The sequence below is a fragment of the Onychostoma macrolepis genome, chromosome 24, assembly GCF_012432095.1.
Source record: "Onychostoma macrolepis isolate SWU-2019 chromosome 24, ASM1243209v1, whole genome shotgun sequence".
In the NCBI taxonomy this organism is placed as follows: Eukaryota; Metazoa; Chordata; class Actinopteri; order Cypriniformes; family Cyprinidae; genus Onychostoma; species Onychostoma macrolepis.
The window spans coordinates 17,001,532-17,022,914 of NC_081178.1; the positions used below are offsets into that span (position 1 = coordinate 17,001,532).

General features: G+C 35.8%; 2 protein-coding genes across 4 annotated transcripts; both read left to right on the top strand.

The window, feature by feature from the left end:
- The first annotated feature begins 756 nt into the window (after positions 1 to 756).
- On the top strand, positions 757 to 21,282 carry LOC131533142 (protein mel-28). 3 transcript variants are annotated; one of them, XM_058765252.1, is made up of 11 exons: positions 757 to 894; positions 6,906 to 7,324; positions 8,136 to 9,224; positions 11,762 to 11,938; positions 13,773 to 14,063; positions 15,091 to 15,176; positions 16,837 to 16,943; positions 17,056 to 17,199; positions 18,662 to 18,793; positions 19,770 to 20,043; positions 20,116 to 21,282. In XM_058765252.1, exons 2-11 carry the CDS (start codon positions 7,173 to 7,175, stop codon positions 20,325 to 20,327), a joined length of 2,664 nt encoding a protein of 887 aa, XP_058621235.1. In that variant the 5' UTR covers positions 757 to 894; positions 6,906 to 7,172; the 3' UTR covers positions 20,328 to 21,282. The 3 variants fall into 3 exon arrangements, with proteins under 3 accessions (XP_058621235.1, XP_058621234.1, XP_058621236.1); XM_058765251.1 differs by lacking the exon at positions 757 to 894 and adding an exon at positions 4,067 to 4,338; XM_058765253.1 differs by lacking the exon at positions 757 to 894 and having other exon boundaries at positions 7,310 to 7,324; positions 8,136 to 8,193; positions 8,315 to 9,224.
- otulina (OTU deubiquitinase with linear linkage specificity a) lies at positions 784 to 2,941 on the top strand. The gene is made up of 3 exons (XM_058764634.1): positions 784 to 894; positions 1,141 to 1,262; positions 2,509 to 2,941. The coding sequence occupies exons 1-3, from the start codon at positions 784 to 786 to the stop codon at positions 2,939 to 2,941; spliced, it is 666 nt and encodes a 221-aa protein (XP_058620617.1).
- Positions 21,283 to 21,383: the final 101 nt, after the last annotated feature.

The window sequence follows — 21,383 nt, forward strand, 5'->3', positions numbered from 1 at the left end:
ATGAAATGTGAAACTTAACTAATAAAATAAATAGATTAACAAAAGCTTTGTTATTCACATTATCACAATTAAAATATTGATGTTCAAAATTCAAATGAAAGTTAAAGTGTACCTTTTCTTTGATAAAGAAATCATATCATAACTTTTTAACATAACTACAGATGTGGGGTACTGTTTCCAAGTGCAAAGAGCAATTAACATCAATATCCTTAAACTTACTGAGAAAATGGGATAGCATTTATGAGATTTATTTTATCTTGTTTGTAACAAAAACAAAACAAACAAACAAACAAAAAAAAACTTGTGAGGTAATAACCAAACACTTTCCCACTCACAAATTTAGTCCAATAAGCAACAGAGAAAGACTAGAGAACGATTTTTAGACTGTGAAAAACACATTTTTACCACATGTTGTATCGGTTAGATTGACTATGGGCATATTAACCAATATCACATCTCTAAATAAGCAAACTATGCCAGAATTAATTGCAGAGAAAACAAGAGGCCACATCACGTTAAATGATTCGGGACATCACAGGTTAAATAAACTCCTGCGCTGCACAGGCAGACCAGCAGGTGGCGATATAATGTGTAAATACGCCCAGAAGCGACCAGAAGAAGAAAAGAGCTTCCTATGCATTCTGATGAAGTCAGTCACATGACCACGTGGATGTGAATGTGCTTTATGGAGCCTGTCAAAGGCCCAAAACAAGCATCTTTTACTCATCTGACACATTTTCACGTTGAATTCACGCTCAGTGAGGTTCATAGCTTGGAAACATCATGTCGTGGGTGAAATCAGTGGCGTCTAGTGAGGATGTGTTCGACGAGGATGTGGATGATATTAGTCTGCAGAACAAAGAATGGAAATACAACATGGAAAAACGCGCAAAGGTACGTGAACAGTCGTTTATTAATATTGAACCTTTCATTCACATGCGTAAACATGCTTCTACTGAAATATTTTTGTGGGGTTTTTATTCGTTTTGTTTTTCCAATCAAAATGAGTGTTAGATCGTTCATGCATCGTGAGAGTTTTTTTGTTTGAAAACACCGGTGAAGTGCAAAAGAAAAATCAGGGGTGTATAGGCAGTGAAAGCAGCGCAGTCTAGAAACGACTGCCATGTGGTTTTCTGTCAGGATGGTTTCAGAGATGGCAGTGATGCTGGGAAAGAAGCGTCTCTACAAGTTGGTTTCAACATGGGATACACGGAAGGAGCCGCTAAAATCACAGTCATCGGTCAGCTCAAAGGAATCATGAGGTAAGCAGGTGCATTTGTTTTGTCTGTCATCATTTTAGGGCCTTTTTAGTAGAAATCCATGCAAAATACGCCCGACAGTGAGAAGAAATTCTATTCGTGTAGGAATATTGTGTGTATAATATCTTAATAATTATGCTTTACAAGTAATGAGTTTAGGGACAATCACGTGACTGCTCTATACATAATATCATTTGATGATATGATTAAAATACAGTACTAGTAAACACAGAATATTCCACTTATGGTTTGTATGTAATGTATGGTTTCTATTTGGTATTGTTTGGGAACCAATTCCTAACGTTCTAGGATTGTTCTAAAGCTAACATTCTCAGAACGTTCTGGTAATAAAAAGTACAACAAAACATCAAAAGAAATGGTATTTGTTTTCAACAAAAAATGCCAGAGATAAGATGATCATTTTGAATTTTTATTGCTTGTCAAGCAGCTTTGTTATAACTGTACTGAAATACTAAAACTAATATCAAATAAAATAAAGCTGAATAAAAATATTTAAAAATGAATGCAAATGACATTAGCACAAAGCAAAACTACTAAAACCTAGGCTACAATTGAAAATATACTATAATATATTGATAAATACTATAATAGATCATAAATATTAATAAAATAAATAGTACTAGTCAAGTTTACACCATGGTTATTATTGTTACCTAAAACTATTAAAAATATTTTTGTTCATTGAAAAAGCTAAAATAAAATATAAATATTTACATTTAAAAGAGATTTAAAATGACTTAAAATATTAAACTAACTAAAATGAAAACTGAAATATAAAAATAAAAGAGAATTCGAAATATTAATAAAAACATTAATAGTTATAGGCCTGGTTTCACAGACAGAGTTTAGACTAAGCCAGGATTAGGCCATAGTTCGCTTAGGACATTTAAGTAATTTTTATAAACATTCCTTAGAAAAATACATTACTGGTGTGTATCTTGAGACAAAACAAAGACACTGATATATTTTAAGATCAGTCGGTGCAACTTTCTGAGCTAAAGCCTTGTCTGTGAAACCGGGGGATAAAGTATTAAATAATATTAGAATAACACTACTTTGCACTTGAGTAAGGAGACCTGTCAATCATGATACATTCATTCATATAAAAAAGGGCCATGCAGTTTTAAATTAAATCTAAAAATGTCCCTTTTTGGGCCACTATGCCTGCTCATATCCTAAAGCTATTGTGTCCTTTCTTCTTTTTGACCAATGTCTTCTCCTTCCACAGTGCTGTTCGATGCTGGTGTCGGGTTCAGCTGCCTGGCAGCCCGGCTTTAGCATCAGTTACTGATCTGCTACAGAGATTGGAGACGCATGAAGATGGGCTGGTGGAGGACATGAGGAAAGCCCAGCAGAGGCCTCCACCTAGTGTGACTGAGATGGTGGATGACATGGAGGACCTAAATGTCGAGCAAAGGAACCAAGGTGGAGAATCTAGGTGCTCAAACAATGGGGACTGTTGTGGGAAAGGTGGAACGAATAATGACTGCTGTGGAAACGTTGGAGGCGTGAGTGAAGATTCGCCAAGAACTCTTTGCCGGCATTCTTTCTCTACAGGAGAGAGTCTGAAACAGCTGCTAAAGTGCTGTTTGGACTTAGTAACAGAACTGGGGCTTCCTGAAGAATTAAAACTCCACATTCAGCAGCTCATAGACACTTGAAGTGGATCCACTGCAGCAGAGCATCTGAATAACATCCTGTGTGGGCAGGAAACAACAAGCAAATTCCTGGAAAGAAAATAGACTGTGCATTACTTGACCCAAATTGATTTAAGTGTATTTAAGGGGATTTTTTTTTTAATTTCATTGCTGTGATTCTATTGAACTGCAGTTTTGCTGGATTAGTACTACAACATTTTAATACCATTTTATATAATAAATGATCTGGTATAAAGTTTCAAAACTAAAATTAATTATTTCCAGTCTACTTCCATCCATTTGTTTTTTGATTTTTTTTTTTTAATCTAATTTTTTCACACATTTAACATGTTTTGTAATGATGTACATTAACTTTGTATAGTGATATGTGAATACAACTGTGCACAGTGAGCTGTAACCTAAATTGTACAATTTACCACCAAATAAAAGCTATTTATTTAATCGTTATGTAACTACTTATTGATCTGATGTTAATTTGAGCCATTTAGATAAATACAATATATTTATGTAAACATAACTGAGTAGTAGCTTTAGCTTGGCACAATTTTGATGTAATGGCACAAAGCTGCCCTGATGGAAAAAGTGTGTAATTGTATTGAATGTGCACTTTGTAGTGTACTTCAAATCTTAAAGGTATTTTTAAAAAATGTATTTCCAAATAATATTTATGAACTCAAAATCCACATAAGTCTACTTAAGAGTTCACTTTTATGACTGGTTCATGACCCTTATGTACACTTTTAAAACGTTAAAGTACATTTTTAAATAATTATTGTCATCTTTTGTTGTGCTTTGAGCAGTGGCATTGAAATTTAAACTAAAACACCTTTTTTTTTTATTTCACAGCAAATAGGCTAAATGTCCAAAAGGAATTAAGTGCATTATAGTGTACAAAAACATTACATTCTGTTCACACAGAAATATATTATTTTAAAGTATGTTAATTCTGTAAAAAAATTATTTTTTAAAAGTGTATGCAAAAGTGTACTACCTTTTAACGTTGCTATGTTTAGACAGACTCTGTTAATGCAGGTTCAAGATAGTTGTGTTATGTGGCTAATGGATGTCGAGACCTTTAGAATCAGATTTCACTACGTTCCTTTAATCTGAGACCATGCACTGCCCTCTTCAAGTGCTATAAAGGAAGAACAGGGGCGAAAAAAATGAAATGAAGGCACTCTCTGGCTTGACTGTTTTTCTCCCTCTTTTGATTCATTAAAAGGACGTTATTAGACAAGAAACGATATTATCAGTAGAGAACCTTGAAGTTTACAGTTTCCTGTGGGGAGTATATTCATAGACGGAAAGTGAAACTACATACGGACATTAATACACGTCGATCTTCCTGGTCGCAAAAAGTGGTTGTCTTGACAAGTAAATGGGGAATTCTTCACATTTCGGTAGGAATTATGACATTTGATTATTTGAACATTCATGCCATACAAATTCTGACGATCTGAAGTATCGATTAATCTAACAAGCAGTGATGTTGACAGTTCACGTGACAGTGTATGGGTCTTTTTAAATAACAACGAGTTTGGGAATCCAAGTTAAATGCGTTCTGTTCGCTTAAAAGAATATTTTAGGCTTGTTTTTTTTGGGGGATAACTGCTTTAAATATACTTAAAATATACTATTGCGGAGTGTCGCAGTAGTATCTGTGGTAAACAATGTCATCATTCTGAGTGCTGTGGACACTTGTGCCTTGCGCCGCGCGCCGCAAAACAACCTCAGTCACCATGTATAATATGTACAAACACTTAACTCATCAATGCATTAAGATTAATATACTGTACGGAACATTACATGGAAAACTGTACATATAGTGTGAAAGTCTCCTTAAAATGTAAAGTCTATTTGTGTAGCAACTGGCTTTCTGAAATCGCTGTAATGAAGGTTTTAATTTAAAGTAACCAAAATCAATTAGAAATCTTGAAATCTTGCTGATATAAACTGCATGTTTATATTTCATGTCATTCTGGTTCATGTGACTGGTGAATTGCCCAAGGATGGCACAATAACTGTCATAAAAATGAAAATATATATTGAAGTTACTTAAGAAAATACATTGTGAAATTTTTTGTGATATTATGTATTTCAGCTAAAAAAAATTTAAAAAAGTTTGAATTTGCTCTTGGGTTTTTCTGTAAATGGAAAAGAATGGAAACTCCCTAACAAGAATGTACCTTACTAGGGGTTTTAATTCATTCCACTGACTCATTTACATTGACATTTACATTTAATCGTTAGGCAGACACTTTTATCCCAAGTGACTTACAAATTAGGATAATAGAAACAATTAAACCAACAAAAGGACAACAATATCTAAGTGCTGTGGCAAGTCTAACACAGAAGGCGTTAATATTAAAAAGATGTGTCTAAAGACTCAGAGTTAAACAGGACATTTCACCAGCAGGGAACAGTCAAATTTAAGGTCACAGATGGAAGGCACATAAGTCAGTGAGTTTAGTGTAGTAGTGTATGGGTTACTGAGCCAGTGGTTGTTCTGTAGGCAAACATCAGTACCTTGAATTTGATGCGGGCGGCTATTGGCAACCAGTGCAAAATGACGAAGAGGTGTGGCATGCACTCTCTTCAGCTCGTTGAAGGCCATTCTTGCTGCTGCTTTATAGATCAGTTCCAGAGGTTTGAAAGTACTTGCTGGAAGGCCTGCCAAAACAGCATTACGATAGTCCACCCTGGAATAGAACAAGAGCTTGGACAAGGAGTTGTGTAGCATGCTCCAAATGGAAGGGCCTGATCTTCCTAATGTTGTATAAGAACCGGGCCATTTCAGTGATGTGGTCTGTGAAATTTAACTGATCACCAGTTACAACTCCAAGGTTCCAGGTCCAAAGGAGTTATGGTTGATGTGCCTAGTTGGAAGGAGAAGTTGTGGTGAAGCGTTGGGCTGGCTGATACTACAAGCAGTTCTGTAATACTAAAGTTGAGTTGAGAGTTATGACATTTCATCCAGCAAGCAATGTCTGTCAGGCAGGTTGAGGTGCGAGCAGCTACTTGTTGGATCATCCGGGCTGGAATGAGAAGTAAAGTTGTGTGTCATCACCAAAGCAGCGATAGGAAAAGCCATGTTTCTGAATTACGGATTCTACTGATGAAATGTAGATGAAGAAGATAATTGGTCCAAGCACTAAGCCTTGAGGCACCCCAGTAGTTAGATGCTGTGGATTAGACATTTCATCCCTCCAAGACACCCTGAAGGGCCTACCTGAGAGGTAAGACTTGAACCCCTGGAGTGCAGTTCCTGCAATGCCCTTTGTCATGAAGGGTTGACAGGAGGATCTGGAGGTTAACTGTGTCAAAAGCAGCAGACAGATCCAGCAAGATGAGTACTAATGTTTTGGAAGTGAGTGCGAGTGAGCAAATTCACTGAAGGTGCCTCGATAATATCCACTATGTTTTTGGAAACCACTAAAAATGGCTCACCACTCAAATAGGACACTACATAAAGGGAATGGGGGTGATTTCCGACACATCCAGAGTAAATGGAAACAAGTCTTACAGAGTGCAACAGTGCTTGCCAACTTTTTCAGTTGCCTTGGTTTTGGAAGAATTTTTCCAATAGAGATTTTAAAGAGTTTTTATCAATGAATGCTATTCACTAGCGCTGTAGGCAGTCTTTGACGACAATAAAACAATTAATAATTGTTGACTTATAAAACAGTTAAACATGTCAAAAGGAATAGAATTCCACAAATGAAAAAGAAATCAATGCATGGAAGAGCACAAGAAGGATTTGTTCAACAACACCTGTTCAAACAAAACATACTCTCCATATATATTACAGTTATTGTTAATACTGTAAAATTACAATGTGTACAAGATCACCTTAATGTAAGAAGCTTTCGAAGTCTTACAGTCTTTTGATTTACTTCAGATTTGTCTTCAGATGAAGAAATGCCATGTTATACTCACATGGGAATTTGTGTTTGTTTTTAATCTGCAGGTTTGAGCAGATGACCAGATACTCAGAAGTGCAGTTTATGGTCAGCTCTGTAGCTGGACTATTCTTACAGATGCACGTTATTTACAGACACTGCTCAAATGTATTGGTACGAGGCATGTAGAACCTTGTCTGGAGAAGTAATATTTGTATATGGCTAGCCCTCTGGAAGTGGAAGCGGCTTGCTCTAGATAACTGCACATCCTTTGGTCTGAACTTAAACCCAGAGAAGTGGATTTATTGAAAGCTATCACTGCAGCCTGTGCCAACATGGGGAACTTTTGGGATTGTTGTGGGCGAAAAAATCCATGTGACCATACAGAGGATGAGACTAAAGGTTTATTGCACAGCTCTGAATCGAAGACATCAACTAAGGCAGGAACGGAAGTCTGCACCAGTCCAACTTCAGATGAAGAGCACAGGTAAAGTTACTGATTGACATTTTAACTAACACAGCATGAAACAGAGGTTGTGATTGCTTTTTTTCTCCCCTATTGTGACTTGACTCTGAATGAAACAACAAGACCAAATGCAGTGTTACTGCATTGATTTTTTTGTTGGATCATTAGTTGTTTGTTAGTGACAGTGCAAGTCGCAATGGATTCGAAATTGAAATATTGTGACTTTATCTGTTATAAGTTTCATAGCGTACAATGTCCTCTCCTGTACAAAAAGAACACTTATTTAACCATATTCCCAAAATGGCTTGTTTGAATGTTGTGGAATTTATGTCACCTGTCTACACTGAACACAAGCAGAATGTTGTGTCAAAAGCAAATAGAACCTATTATAATCACTGATATGATTGATAATGATAATGATTATATAAGTCCACTTACAATGCTACTTTGACACCTTGAATTAAACAGGGTGCTTTTGTATTGTAGCTTTAAGACATCAATATGTAATTGACTTGTGTTTTGATTGGCTAAGCTAAACATACTTGGTGCAGTTTGCACTGTTGTTCATCTGGATGGGCCAAGTTGTTTAATTCTGAAGAGCAAATGCTAAAGTCATATGGTTATGTCCTCATAATACTGACGTTGGTACCATGACAAATTCTGAATTATTTACATTTGCGACTTATTTTTCACCTTAGTTTCTATAGATTGGCTGAAGAGAGCTTTGCATTGTTAACTTTGAGTGCTTTACATCAAACTAGTAAATCCTGTTTTTCATGTTCTTTCCATAACATCCACATTTGACTTAAATGCATTTTAAATCTCTCAACAGGCATGAAGATGAAACAAAACCACAGCTGGGTGAATCGGTTATGACCAAGCAGCCAAATGTCAGTGCTCAAATTCTTAATCCACAGAGCTCTTACTCTACAACAATATCACTTTTACACACTGAAATCTCTCTTGCTGCTGAAGTTAATCACAATGTTTCTCCTGAAACGGCTCCAACAGAAGCTATAATCTTAGCTACAAAACCACCAAAAACAGAGACTGAAATCACTGAAGAAATCCAAAATATTGAATCTGAAGTCTCAGAAGCACCTCAAGATACAGTCGAAGCACCTGCGGAGAACGTTGCCTCAATGAAAGAGGAGATAGAGGCTCTGCACGGGTCAGTTGAAGAGGTAGACATCACAGCTGCTCTGACAGATGATGCATGTGCTACTGCAACAAGTTCAGACTCAACAGTCGCAGCTGCTGTGGAGACACCTGTTAAGGAAGCACCTGTTGAAGAAGTGACTGCGCTTGCTCAGGTAGAATCTGAGAAGAACTCCTCCCAACCAGAGCCAGAAACACATGTGAAGATGATTGTAGATGAGAATGAAATGATCCAAACTGAGGAACTAACTCCGAGTGACGCCAATGAAGTGGCACCTGAAGAGGCTGGTATCAGTGACACTGAGGATATTTCATTGATGGGTAACAGCAGCAAGAAACCTGACTCATGCATTTTAGGTAAGTCTAATGAGTCGGATGTTATTGAGAAAAGTGTAGCTGAAGTGACTGCTGAGGAACCCATCATTGAGCAAACAGCTGAAGTAGAGGACAAACATTCAGAGGATACTCATTCTGAGATGGCAGAACAGAAGCAAGTGACATCTGAAGTTTCTCAAACTCAGGAACTTTCACAGGAAGCTTCATCTTCAAATGTGGATATTACCAATGGACTCTCTCCTGCCATAGAAAATGGTCTTGTGAAGGACCCTGGGAGTCTGAAAGTTGAGAATGAAATAAATGATGACGTCATGGCGGTGGAAAAGCTGCCTCAAACAGAAGACATAGTCCAGGAATCAAATGAAGAAACGTTGGAAACTGAGAGTAAAGAGCAACCGTCATCTAAACCGTCTACACAAGCTGACAGGTAATGAGTTAATTTAAAAAATAAAGTCTAAATTTAATGCAAATGAAATTAAAATCTAAATAAAATTTGGAAAATTCTACAGAATTTTCCTACAGATCAGGGGCCTCATGTATAAATATTGCGTATGCACAAATGGGCATAGAAATGTGTTTACGCTGTTTTGCACGCACGAATCTGGATTTATAAAAGATAAACTTGGCGTAAATATGTATGGATGCTCTTGACTGTGCGTACCTGGATTGAGAAAAGTAATGAAGTAAACAAGGATTTTAAACTCTTTTCATTTCGTTACATAAAATATTCCACTCTCCTTAATGGAGATAATCACTGAAATTACATAGTCATTGCGCAGAAGTTAAACCAAAATTATATGATTTTAGACATATTTGTTGTGGATGCGCTTAATCACTTTTCATGTGGCATGCAATGTTTTAATGACAGCAAGGAGTGCTATAATAATTCATATTTAAACTTAACTGCAGATCTCATGTTATGAAAAATATTTTAGCGAGAGCAATGATCAATGATGCACACTTACTTCGATATTATGGTGGACACTGCTGGATTCAGTGGTCGAACGGTTCATTGTCCAGTTTGAATAATAGCTACTGTACAACTGCAGCTGCACAAAGGTGTTGAAGGCATCTCCACAACATTATGAAAAATACCACTGTACACTGTAAAAAAAATTTTTTAAGGCAACCAGTTTCCGCAGATTTTGGAGTTTGCTCAACTTATTTTTGTGGGAGATTATCACATTTTTGTTGTATAAACTTAAAACGACAAGTTGAGAAAACTCAAAAATCTGCTGAAGCTGGTTGCCTTAAAATTTCAACTTGGCTAAACTTTTTTTTTTTTAAGAGTGTATTTGAAGGATACAACTTTGGGGAAAAAAGGTAAAATTTGTGTTTCCTTTTTTAAAATACTTTGTCAGTGATGCGCCGATTCAGACAATTGTATTTTCACTGCAATAAATGTGGGCTTATCTGTTTCCACTAAAAATAGCTATAAGATTTATACACTTTACAGCAAATCTGCATAAATTGTATTTGATTTGAATTGTTTAAAACAATTGAAATACTATTTGGCCAGTGGAAAAGAATGAGGTCAAGTAAATTCTAAAATAGTCTATTTATCTGAGAGCTAAACAGTTTTGTTTTTATGGATATCTTGATATATTTATTCTAAAACATACTGGATGTTTTTTGCAATAAAAATTAATGTGGCACAAATGGCATTAATAGTCCGTGTTTCATATTTTCTTAATGTCTTGTACCTTTGACGGTGTTAAACATGGTGTGACGTGGATGGGAATATGCACGGAAATGAAATGCAGATGAGGTTATGCATGGTAAAACTAGGTGTTGTAAGCTCCATTTATGGTTATTTCGGGGAGGAGACAGGGTGGAGATTGATGGATTTATAAAGGGATTTTTGCGCAGGTTCTGGCATACACATGGTTTTATAAATCTGAACAATTTTGTGCGTACTCAAAATCTAGCTTTTGTGCATACGTACACTTTTAGGATGAAATCTACGGAGAGTTTTATACATGAGACCCCTGGAATTGATTGTTCATTATTAGGGGTGGGCGATATACAGGTAAACACAATAAACTGGTAAAAGTCTGGCAACCAGTAGTAGTGTGACACTGTAGTACTGCATTGTCATAAAAGCTCATCATTTGCATGCAATTTAATAGCCAGTTTCATATTTCAAGTGATTTTAAACCATTCAAGTGCAAGAACATCCAAAACTGAATTCAGTTCTCGCATGAATAATTAGTTTCATACATCGAGTATATTATTTTTGACTGTTTACTTGTCTTCAGTAAGCTTGAGAAGATTTTCGTACATTAAGTCAAGTCAAGTCACCTTTATTTATATAGCGCTTTTAACAGTACAGATTGTGTCAAAGCACTTAACAGTATCAAATTGGAGGATAGAGTGTCAGTAATGAACAAGATTAAACACTCAATTTTCAGTTAAAGGCATTTCATTATTGAATTCAGAGATGTCACATTAAGTTGCAAGTTGTAACATTAGTTAGGATAGTGTTAGTTTTCTGTAGTATTTAAATTGATATGGAGAATTAATTCAAATAAATTTGGCATGTTAACTAAGAACCTTATTTCCAGCAAAAATTACTATATTGTTACATATATTGTTATTTTGAAATAAGATTGCTCTTATGTAGTCATTTTGATCAGATTGCCGAGCCCTAGTCCACATGGCATATGTTTACTGTCATTGAGATACTATTATAGCTTTTGTTGATATTTTGAAAATTATTTTATTTTTATTTTATATCCATTTTCATTAATTTCATTTTTATTTTTGTTTAAGATATTTTTGTTTTTAAGTTAAACTAAAAATGAGACATTAAAATGTTACTTTGGCAACTAACTGAATAAAAATAAGTTTTGTTTTTTATATTTTATGGTGTTTCAGGTAACGTTTATTTAAAGTAACATTTTTTTTATTTTATTTTTTATGTTAGTTAACTAATGACCCTAGTTCATGTCTATTCTTTTACAGCACTATTGATGTGGACAAACCGGAAGTTATGGATTCTGTGAAAGATCTAGAGAAGAGTGAAAAGGTTGCAGAGCAAGAGCACGAGACTACAGAACCCATTCAGAATGGCCTGGACTCCACATGTGCCTCAGTGCCATCAAGCCCCATTGAAAAAACCAGACTCACTGAACCAACCAGGTTAGTACTTCCTGATATTCATTTTTATTACCATTAGGTGGAGCAAAACTCTCAGTGTAAAAGTTAGAGTTCATAATTAGTTTGCAGTGTCAACATACTAAGAGTGTAATCACACCTGCCATAACAGAAATAGATAAGTTGTCAAAAAGGGAAGTTTGTGTCACGCCAAGGCAAACAGCTGTCAATATAGTACAAACACTAGTAAAGTACAATGTAGCGACAATGTCAACATCAGTTGCAGTAATTGGATTGTTTTTGTTCTTAAATGAGCCAGTTAACTTAAGCACTATTTTGTTTAATGATGTTTAAATAATGTTTTAATGTGTATCAGCAGTGGTCTAAGCAGTGTCTATTCAGAAGTTCTTCATGCAATTTTTCAAGACTATTGCTATCTGAACAGCATTCCTTTCAACCTTATTTTGGGAACATTTTTACGATTGTAGATTATAGAGACCTTTGGCATAGTTTAAGACTATGAAATGGCCACATTTAGAATACAGTGGGGGAAAAAAATGATTTGATCCCCTGCTGATTTTGTACGTTTGCCCAATGACAAAGAAATTATCAGTCTATAATTTTAATGGTAGGTTTATTTGAAGTGAGAGACAGAATAACAACAAAAAAATCCAGAAAAACGCATTTCAAAAAAAGTTATAAATTGATGTGCATTTTAATGAGTGAAATAAGTATTTGACCCCTTCACAAAACATGACTTAATACTTGGTGGCAAAACCAAAAAAAAAGAGGTCAGACGTTTCTTGTACACGTTTTTTTTGCACACACCTCAGGAGGGATTTTGTCCTACTCCTCTTTGCAGATCCTCTCCAAGTCATTAAGGTTTTGAAGCTGACGTTTGGCAACTCGAACCTTCAGCTGCCTCCACAGATTTTCTATGGGATTGAGGTCTGGAGACTGGCTAGGCCACTCCAGGACCTTAATGCGCTTCCTCTTGAGCTTCTTGAGCTTGGCGATGGTCTTGTAGTAGCCCATTCCAGCCTTTTGTAGGTCTAGTATAATCTTGTCCCTGACATCCTTGGACAGCTCTTTGGTCTTGACCATCGTGGAGAGTTTGGAATCTGATTGATTGATTGACTGATTGCTTCTGTGGACAGGTATCTTTTATACGGGTAACAAACTGAGATTAGGATCACTCCCTTTAAGAGAGTGCTCCTAATCTCAGCTAGTTACCTGTATAAAAGACACCTGTGAGCCAGAAATCTTGCTGATTGATAGGGCATCAAATACTTATTTCACTCATTAAAATGCAAATCAATTTACAACTTTTTTGAAATGCATTTTTCTGGATTTCTTTGTTGTTATTCTGTCTCTCACTGTTCAAATAAACCTACCATTAAAATTATAGACTGATAATTTCTTTGTCAGTGGGCAAACGTACAAAATCAGCAGGGGATCAAATAATTTTTTCTAAGAAAGTAGTTCCTGTTTTTTGCTCAAAGCTTTTAAGCGCTATCCATAGACAGACACACACACAACACACACACACACACACACACACACACACATTTTAGAATATATTAATATTTTTTAATAGTAATAATTTTTCACTGTCTTACTGTTTGCACTGTATTTTTTATCAAATTAATGCAAACTTGGTGAGAATAAGAGACTTCTTTGACTTCTTTGAATGTTAAAAAATTGTACAGATCACAAATTACTTTAGGCATTGGTATTTGCAATATTTTTAGTCTGAATGTAGTTTGTGGTTATAAAGCATAAAATATTAACAAACATTAAGTATAAAAAATGCAATTTTAAAATAATTATAAAACATGACTCCAAATTGTGAGCCGCTCTTATCATTTCTCGTTTACAGTGATTCAGTTGCTCTAGAAGACACTGAGGACAAAGGTGAGGTTCCTGTGTTGAGCGAGGCAAAATTAGTGGAGGAAGTTATAAAAGATGCAGACACTGGACCTCAACAAACAGAAGACGAAAAGGAGAAAGAGGAAGAGGAAGCAAGTGTTGCCAAAGAAAACGAAGGAAAAGGAGACACTTCTGCCACCCCAAAATCAGAGAACCTTTTTAGCAGTAGCACAGTAGAGGGGAAGCTGATACAGAAAGATACAGAAGAAAGCATGGAAGAAGTACACGAGACACTGGATGAGTATGTGTCACTCGTTCATTCTGTTTTTCCAGCAATACTTTTAGTTTGGAAAGCAGATGGTCAGAAAGCTATGGAAGCCCGTTTCCGCCACTGAATAAAAAATAAGAATGGTTATTGCGACTTTTTTTCGCAATATAAACTAGATATAAATCTAGATATAAACTCGCAATTGCGAGACATAAAGTCGCAATTCTGAGAAATAAAGTCAGAACTACGAGATATAAACTCACAATTCAGACTTTTTTTCTCACAATTGCGAGTTTATATCTCACAATTCTGTGAAAAAAAGTCAAGTCGCAATAACCTTTTTTTTATTTTTATTTTTTTTATTCAGTGGCAGAAAGGGCTTCCATAGAAAGCATTTGGACATCAGAATCAATTACTAATTAGACAAATTAATGAAGAGACAAGATTATGCAGTATTGTGAGTATTGTCAACTCCTTCAACTAGTACCATATTTACAATAATGCAGTGGTTCTCAAACTTTTTTGGTTGCGCCCCCCTTTAAACCTATAAAAAAAAAAATCCGGGAGCATGATATGCCTCGTTATATTTTCTACATTTAGCTTTTGAATTATCAGCACCTGCCTGTGTCTGTGCGACTTCATCTATGGCTTTTCTCTTCCCTTTCACAAACTGATCCATCTCCCATTCTAAGTTACATCCTTTGGCTGTTTACGGTTTTATTTATTTTCTTTTTCTGCGGATGGCCCATGCCCCCCCTGGTGGGCGCGCCCCACACTTTGAGAACCACTGCAATAATGTAATAGATCAGCATCCAGAAAATCAGATTTATAGTACTGAACGAGGGATTTTCACATACAATATGTGAACAACTGACGTAAAAGAGCTAAAGAATCATGAAAAGGCCTCTTTAGATCCAGTAAGACTTGCCCTGCATGATGAATCATTATCATCTGGGATGTTGTGCTTTAATATATCACTTTTAGCTCTCGCAACTAGACTCCTCATGATTACTTGTCATACTTAACATCATATGAATGATAGTTCCTCTTTATGCCGTAGGAGTGCATACCTATATCTGGGAGCTGAGGAGATTGAAATGGGAGCCAGCAATAAAAAGCCATCCAAACCACTGCTGGAGCTAACAAGTATTAATGATTTTTTTCATTTATGTCACACTATCTGAAGAGTTAGTTTACCCAAAAATGAAAATGAAGTCGTCATTTACTCACCCTGGTGTTGTTCTAATGCCATGTGCCCTTCTTTCTTTTTTGGACCACAAAAGGAGAAATCTTATAACATAATGCGTGTTATACTCTGTTAGCTCCACAGTTCAATCTGACTAACGGAGGTATGGCCCAGAGATATTCAACTTAGTGAATAAAGTACATATACTTTTTTTGAGATTCCTAGGCATTGAATAACGCGGTAAAAAAAATCAGTAATTGCAAACAAAATTCAATTCTGCTGTAAACAGTCAATTTTCCAAAGTTAAAGTCAGTTAATTGTTCGTTCAGTGACGTCAACATTCAGCTCAGTTCAGGGGCCTGTTCTTCGTACCTCGCTTAATACATCTGAGATGATTTGAAAGATGCCATCTTCTAACCGTGATAACTGATCTAATTTGGTTCTTCAAATGAATTTGCGGATTTGATTAAAATATCTGGATTACGTTATATTACTGCACGTTCTCGTGTTCCCCGAAAAGGGCAGATGTATCGATACTCAAACCACGATCGGCATTGCAGCGATTGGCTGGCGGCAAGACAGCAATGTAATGACATCATATAATAAAAAATAAAAAAACACCTGACGAAAAAATTTCTGGACTTTTATGAGGAAACAGCCAAGCGAACAAAACTACATAAATGGTATAATAGATAAATGGAATGTGCACAGTTTTTAATTAATTAAATGTTTTTTTTACATGATTCCCAATTATTTATATTTACGATTTCTAGTATTTGTACAGGCTTTACGTTTTTATTTCAATGTTGTAATTAGCAATTCATTTAATTGAAACAGATTTGTTACGTGACAGCATTAATTAAAGTTTCTTAAGGGTCAAGATCAATTTATCTGCATCTCCTGCGCTCCATCAAGCCACTCCCATAATAGCTGTCACCACTCAAATTAATGCACGGCTTGGATTAACTCTATAGCATGTGTGTGAGACTCAACAGTGTGGCTGTGTCTATAGTATTATAGACTACACAACAATATTTTTAAATTAATTTTTAAATTATTATTATTTTAAATTACTGTCCCTGGATCAGTAGGGTACTCTTCTAATAAAGTAGCAGTGGCTGAGACAGATTTTAAGTATCAATTCGGCTTAAAAAGATGCGATCTAATCCTGTTCACATGAAATAAGCCTGCTTCCAAGCAGGTTTAAGCTTACGGGCCTGTTGCTATGACAGAAACTCTGGTATGAGCTTCAAAGAACCAACCAATCCAAGATCAAGTGAAATCTTCAACAACCAAATCCATCTAACTGAGTTAGCGACGTACAAAGAATTGACCCCAGTTCTCTTCCAATAGTGTCTGTACAATCATGTCAAAAATATTGCCAAATATTAAGTGTCCCCAACTAAGCAAACCAAAAGGCAGTAGTGGCAAGGAACCCAAACTTCATTGGTCACAGAAACACTTGCAATATATGGCATGTCACATTTCATTCTTGGGTGAATTATCCCTTGCCAAATCAAACCATTGTGAAAATGTAAAAGATACTGGTCCAAAGGTTTTCTGCATCCAGATTAACATCTCATTGGGTGTTTGTCATGATTTGTTATTCTTCTTGTCTAGTTCCTGGTGTACAGACCAGATGTAGCTTAGCACCAGCTGTGGACATACTGGCCTACAGTGAGAGAGAATGGAAGGGAAACACGGCCAAAAGTGCTCACATCAGAAAGGTGACCTAACTAACTTTGTCACATTTTTTTCCTGAAATGTATTCAAAGTATTTTGATTGACCTGTCTGTGCTTGTTAAAGAAGTCTGACTTGCTTCAGTGTGTTTGTCTCAGGGCTACAGTGAGATGTCCCGTAGCTTTAGCGGACTGAGGAGAGTCAGAGGCGATAACTACTGTGCTCTACGAGCTACACTGTATCAGGTGCTGGCAAACAGCACAAATATGCCCACCTGGCTGCAGGATGAAGGCTTTCTATTGGTGAGGAGACCTCTTTACTCTTATTAACTTTTAAGGTGGATGCCATATGTGACCCTGGACGACAAAACCAGTCTTTAAGTGTCAATTTTTCGAAGTTGAGATTTATATGAAAGCTGAATAAATAAGCTTTTCATTGACATTTGTTATGATAAGACAATATTTGGCTGAGATACAACTATTTGAAAATTTGGAATCTGAGGGTGCAAAAAAAATCAAAATCATATTGAGAAAATCGCCTTTAAAGTTGTCCAAATGAAGTTCTTAGCAATGCATATTACTAATCAAAAATTAAGTTTTGATGCATTTACGGTAAGAAATGTACAAAATTTCTTCATGGAACATGATCTTTACTTAATATCCTAATGATTTTTGGCATAAAAGAAAAATCGATAATTTTGACCCATACAATGTATTTTTGGCTATTGCTAAAAATATACCCCAGCAACTTAAGACTGGTTTTGTGGTCCAGGGTCACATATGTAAGTTTACTTTAAAGAGTTATTCAGCGCTGGCAAGATAGGCTTGGAGTGGAACGGCAATTTTTTTTTTTTTTAAATCAGTGCTACATGGCAGAGGAAAAGGGCTGTGGTGATCCCATTTGCCAAAAATGTAAGAAGACTTCAACACCCTTAATAATGTTCTGGGCTCAATCCTACAGGAGAACAAAAGCATGATCTATAGTGCTTTATCAACAAAAACCCTGGAGCTCTCAATTGTCAATGTGCGTCACTCAGTAGATTTTAGCTGACGAATACATGGGTAGATCTGGGTGCAGGTAACATGAAGAAAGAGTACAGGTTGTTCATTTGTATCTCATTACATTTGGCCTCTACCCAGACTAAAGTGTATAAGCTGACAGTAGATGCGTTACATGCAATTTTCATCAGTCAGAATGAATCCAGTCCGATTCTTAAAGTTCTGATTAAATGAACTGTAAACATAGCAATTCACTTCACATATTCGTTTACGTGTGCATTACTTGTATTTCATACAAAACTTATTTGCATGCGTAGCGCTTAGTCGTTGTGTGCGGAAATACAGAAGGTCACGGTGATATCACCAGAGCAAACATAATTAAAGCTTTTGCCTTGACACAGCTAAAAAAAACTGACATATGTGTCGGAAGAGCTTTTTAACATTTTTCATCCACTTGACCAGTTCACAAGACTTGAAACATAAATAAACACACATATGTAAACATACACATCATGGCACAGGTACTGTATTATTTTAATCTGTTGGAGAAAATAGTCAGATTCAGAAGTTTATATGCTTGATTTTTGCCTGTGGATCAGATTATTTCTACACTGCCCCTTTCAATTCATTCGGATCATTTGGATGTTTACATGAACTCTTTTCGGTCTGATTGAGCCATCAATCCGATTAATTGGGTGTGTGTAAACGTAGCAAATGTATGTGATGTTTTCTAGCTCAGATTAACAGCTGCTGGTTATTCTCACAGTTACCAGAGAAGATTGAAGCTCAGGACCATTTGATTGGTGGATGGGTGTTTCCTCCAGAATGCAAGTCAGGAAGTGACAAGGAAAGTTCTGTGGAGAGACTAAAATGTTATTTGGATCTTCTTAAGAAGAAGGTGAATATATTTTTTCTGCAGTGCATTACACATATCTTATTCAAACAAAAAATAGTTTAAGAAAATTAAGAAAATTTTTATTTTTAAAGAAATGAATCATCTATTAAATTAGAAGTGACAGTAAAGACATTTAAAATAATAGTAGCAAAAAAAAAACACAACATAATATTTCAAATAATTGCTTTTGTTTTTGAACATATTAAACTTATAGAAGCCAGATTCTACCATGGAATAAAATAAAAAAAAAAAAAAAAAAAAAAAAAGGTAATTGCAATTTTTTGCCTTTTATCTCACTTTATATTGTTCACCATTGTGAGTTAAAATCTGGCAATTGTAACATTTTTAGTTTATAAGCATGCCTAATTTCGTGGAAAAAAGGGTCTGTCTGTCTCACACGTGTATTTTGCCCAAGAATAGTTTTTGTACATTTTGTACATTCCATTTCATGTTGTATTCCTAAATTAAATGCATGCAATTGCATATTGATTTCACAAAATGAATATTTTGTTCATGAAATGCATTTCGGGATTGATACAGACCCTTTCGTTCACCAAAATCAAGTCACCATCTGGCCTGGCCATCGGAAGCACCAGGAACAATCCCACTGGCAGAGCGACTGATTTGGCCCATTGCCCTGCTCATTTTTTATTGGAAGTCAAGACAAATTGATTCACGATTCATTACTGATTTTGTAATATATGCAGATTTTAGAAATCACTTGGTTGCATTGGGCAGGCAATAATATAAAATATTAATTCAGTAGTAAATAAATGAAAATGAACAGTAGTATATAGTGTATTTTTGCTCATTCTTATTGGTCAGTCATGAAAATATGCATAAATGCTGTCATTTAGTGTAAATTGTCCTTTACCTTTAAGTAAAATTCAGGTTCTTTTCAGTTTAATTAGATAAAATATCATGATCATTTCTGTTTTTGCAATTTATACATTTGTATCTTTATTTGCTTTTTATTCAGTGGCAGGCAGCAGCAGCCTGTGAGAGCTCAGAGGAGAAGCACAGTTTGTGTGAGTGTGTGTTTCAGGGCGGAGAAGAGGAGTATGGTCTTCTGGAAGCACTAAAGTTTCTAATGCTGACCAAAGCTGTTGAGCTTCATCACAACATGACGGCAGATCAAGAAGTGCCTGTGTTCTGCTGGCTTCTTTTTGCCCGCGACACATCTGAAAACCCCCGAACCCTCCTGGCCAATCACCTGAGCCAGATCGGCTTCAGTGGAGGGGTAGAACAGGCAAGTATGATGACACTGACAAACAAACAGCGCTTGAAGACTCCTGCTATAAAATTGCTTTGTTTGTTGTAGGTAGAGATGTTTCTACTGGGCTATGCCTTAAAGCACACCATTCAAGCCTTCCGTCTGTACATGACTGACACAGAGGAATTTGTGACGCATTACCCAGACGACCACAAGCAGGAGTGGCCCTGCGTGTGTATCGTCACAGAGGACGATCGCCATTACAACGTCCCTGTCAGGAGGAGCGTTCAACACCAGCACAGAGAAGATATCACGATGACCTAACAACAGAGACCTCAGAGAACAAATCTGATCTACAAAGTTGGCATGATGTTTGTTTTTTGATAATGACCTGTTGGTCATCCAGTGAAGGGAATTTACAGCAATTTACTGAGATCAAATTGCAAGCAGAAGTGCTCAGGTTTTTCCCCTAAATGAATTAACAGAACTAATATCAGCCTGTCAGGAAATGCTGTGATGATTAACACTGGTTCAGAAAGGGAAAAAAAACAAAAAACCCTTACTGCCTTTTTACTTTAACTCTGTTATTTTTTGTATTATGCACTGTTGGAAATTGCATTTATTTACATTGTCAATGTAAAAAAAAAAAACTAAAGTTTACAACAATAATATTAGAGAATTTTAATTCAAAATAATGTATTGTGGGTAGGTCATAGTATGGGAAATGAGAGAATGGTCTACTTTAAGTTCATTTGTTACATCAAATTTATGTTTATTTCAAAATTTAAAAGAAAACTTAGTCGGCCCATTTTTCTAAACATTATTTATGAAACTGATAAGTTTTCAGTGTTTTTAAATTTTTTATTTATGATTTTAGAACTATTTAAATGAGGCTCTACTCAATTAAAAAAATTTGGAGCATTTAGACTTAAAAAAAGCCAGAATAATTTATGTTATGTTTACATGTTCTTAACAGACATTAAAAGCAACAATAACATGCATAAATCATGTTAGCAGGCAGCTGGCGAAATAGATGCCAACAAGAGTTCAAAAAAGCTTAATATTTGGCTCATTGTGGAGTGAACCAACAAGTACTTGCACTTTTTATTTTGATGGTATTTTGTTTCCTGCTCATCAGAATTTTTGTATTTATGAAAGATTAACGCCATTGCCAAACATAGAAATTTATACAGTATTGGTTATGTAAAATACTCATTTTTCAAGAACTGGAAGACAAGACCATTTGAGGAAATATGAATAAAATATTCTGTTCTATGACTATTCTATTCAGGCTCTGACTTTTATGCACAAAACATGAGAAATGCAAAACAAGAACAGTTTTAGCACAACATTTGTTTAATAACCATAACGCATTCATAA

Excerpts from the sequence above, each read along its gene's own strand:
- otulina (XM_058764634.1), top strand. The coding sequence starts at position 784 with ATGTCGTGGGTGAAATCAGTGGCGTCTAGTGAGGATGTGTTCGACGAG. Across the intron at positions 895-1,140 it reads ACATGGAAAAACGCGCAAAG|GATGGTTTCAGAGATGGCAG; the intron begins GTACGTGAACAG and ends GTTTTCTGTCAG. Across the intron at positions 1,263-2,508 it reads CAGCTCAAAGGAATCATGAG|TGCTGTTCGATGCTGGTGTC; the intron begins GTAAGCAGGTGC and ends CTCCTTCCACAG.
- LOC131533142 (XM_058765252.1), top strand. The coding sequence starts at position 7,173 with ATGGGGAACTTTTGGGATTGTTGTGGGCGAAAAAATCCATGTGACCAT. Across the intron at positions 7,325-8,135 it reads ACTTCAGATGAAGAGCACAG|GCATGAAGATGAAACAAAAC; the intron begins GTAAAGTTACTG and ends ATCTCTCAACAG. Across the intron at positions 16,944-17,055 it reads AAAGTGCTCACATCAGAAAG|GGCTACAGTGAGATGTCCCG; the intron begins GTGACCTAACTA and ends TGTTTGTCTCAG.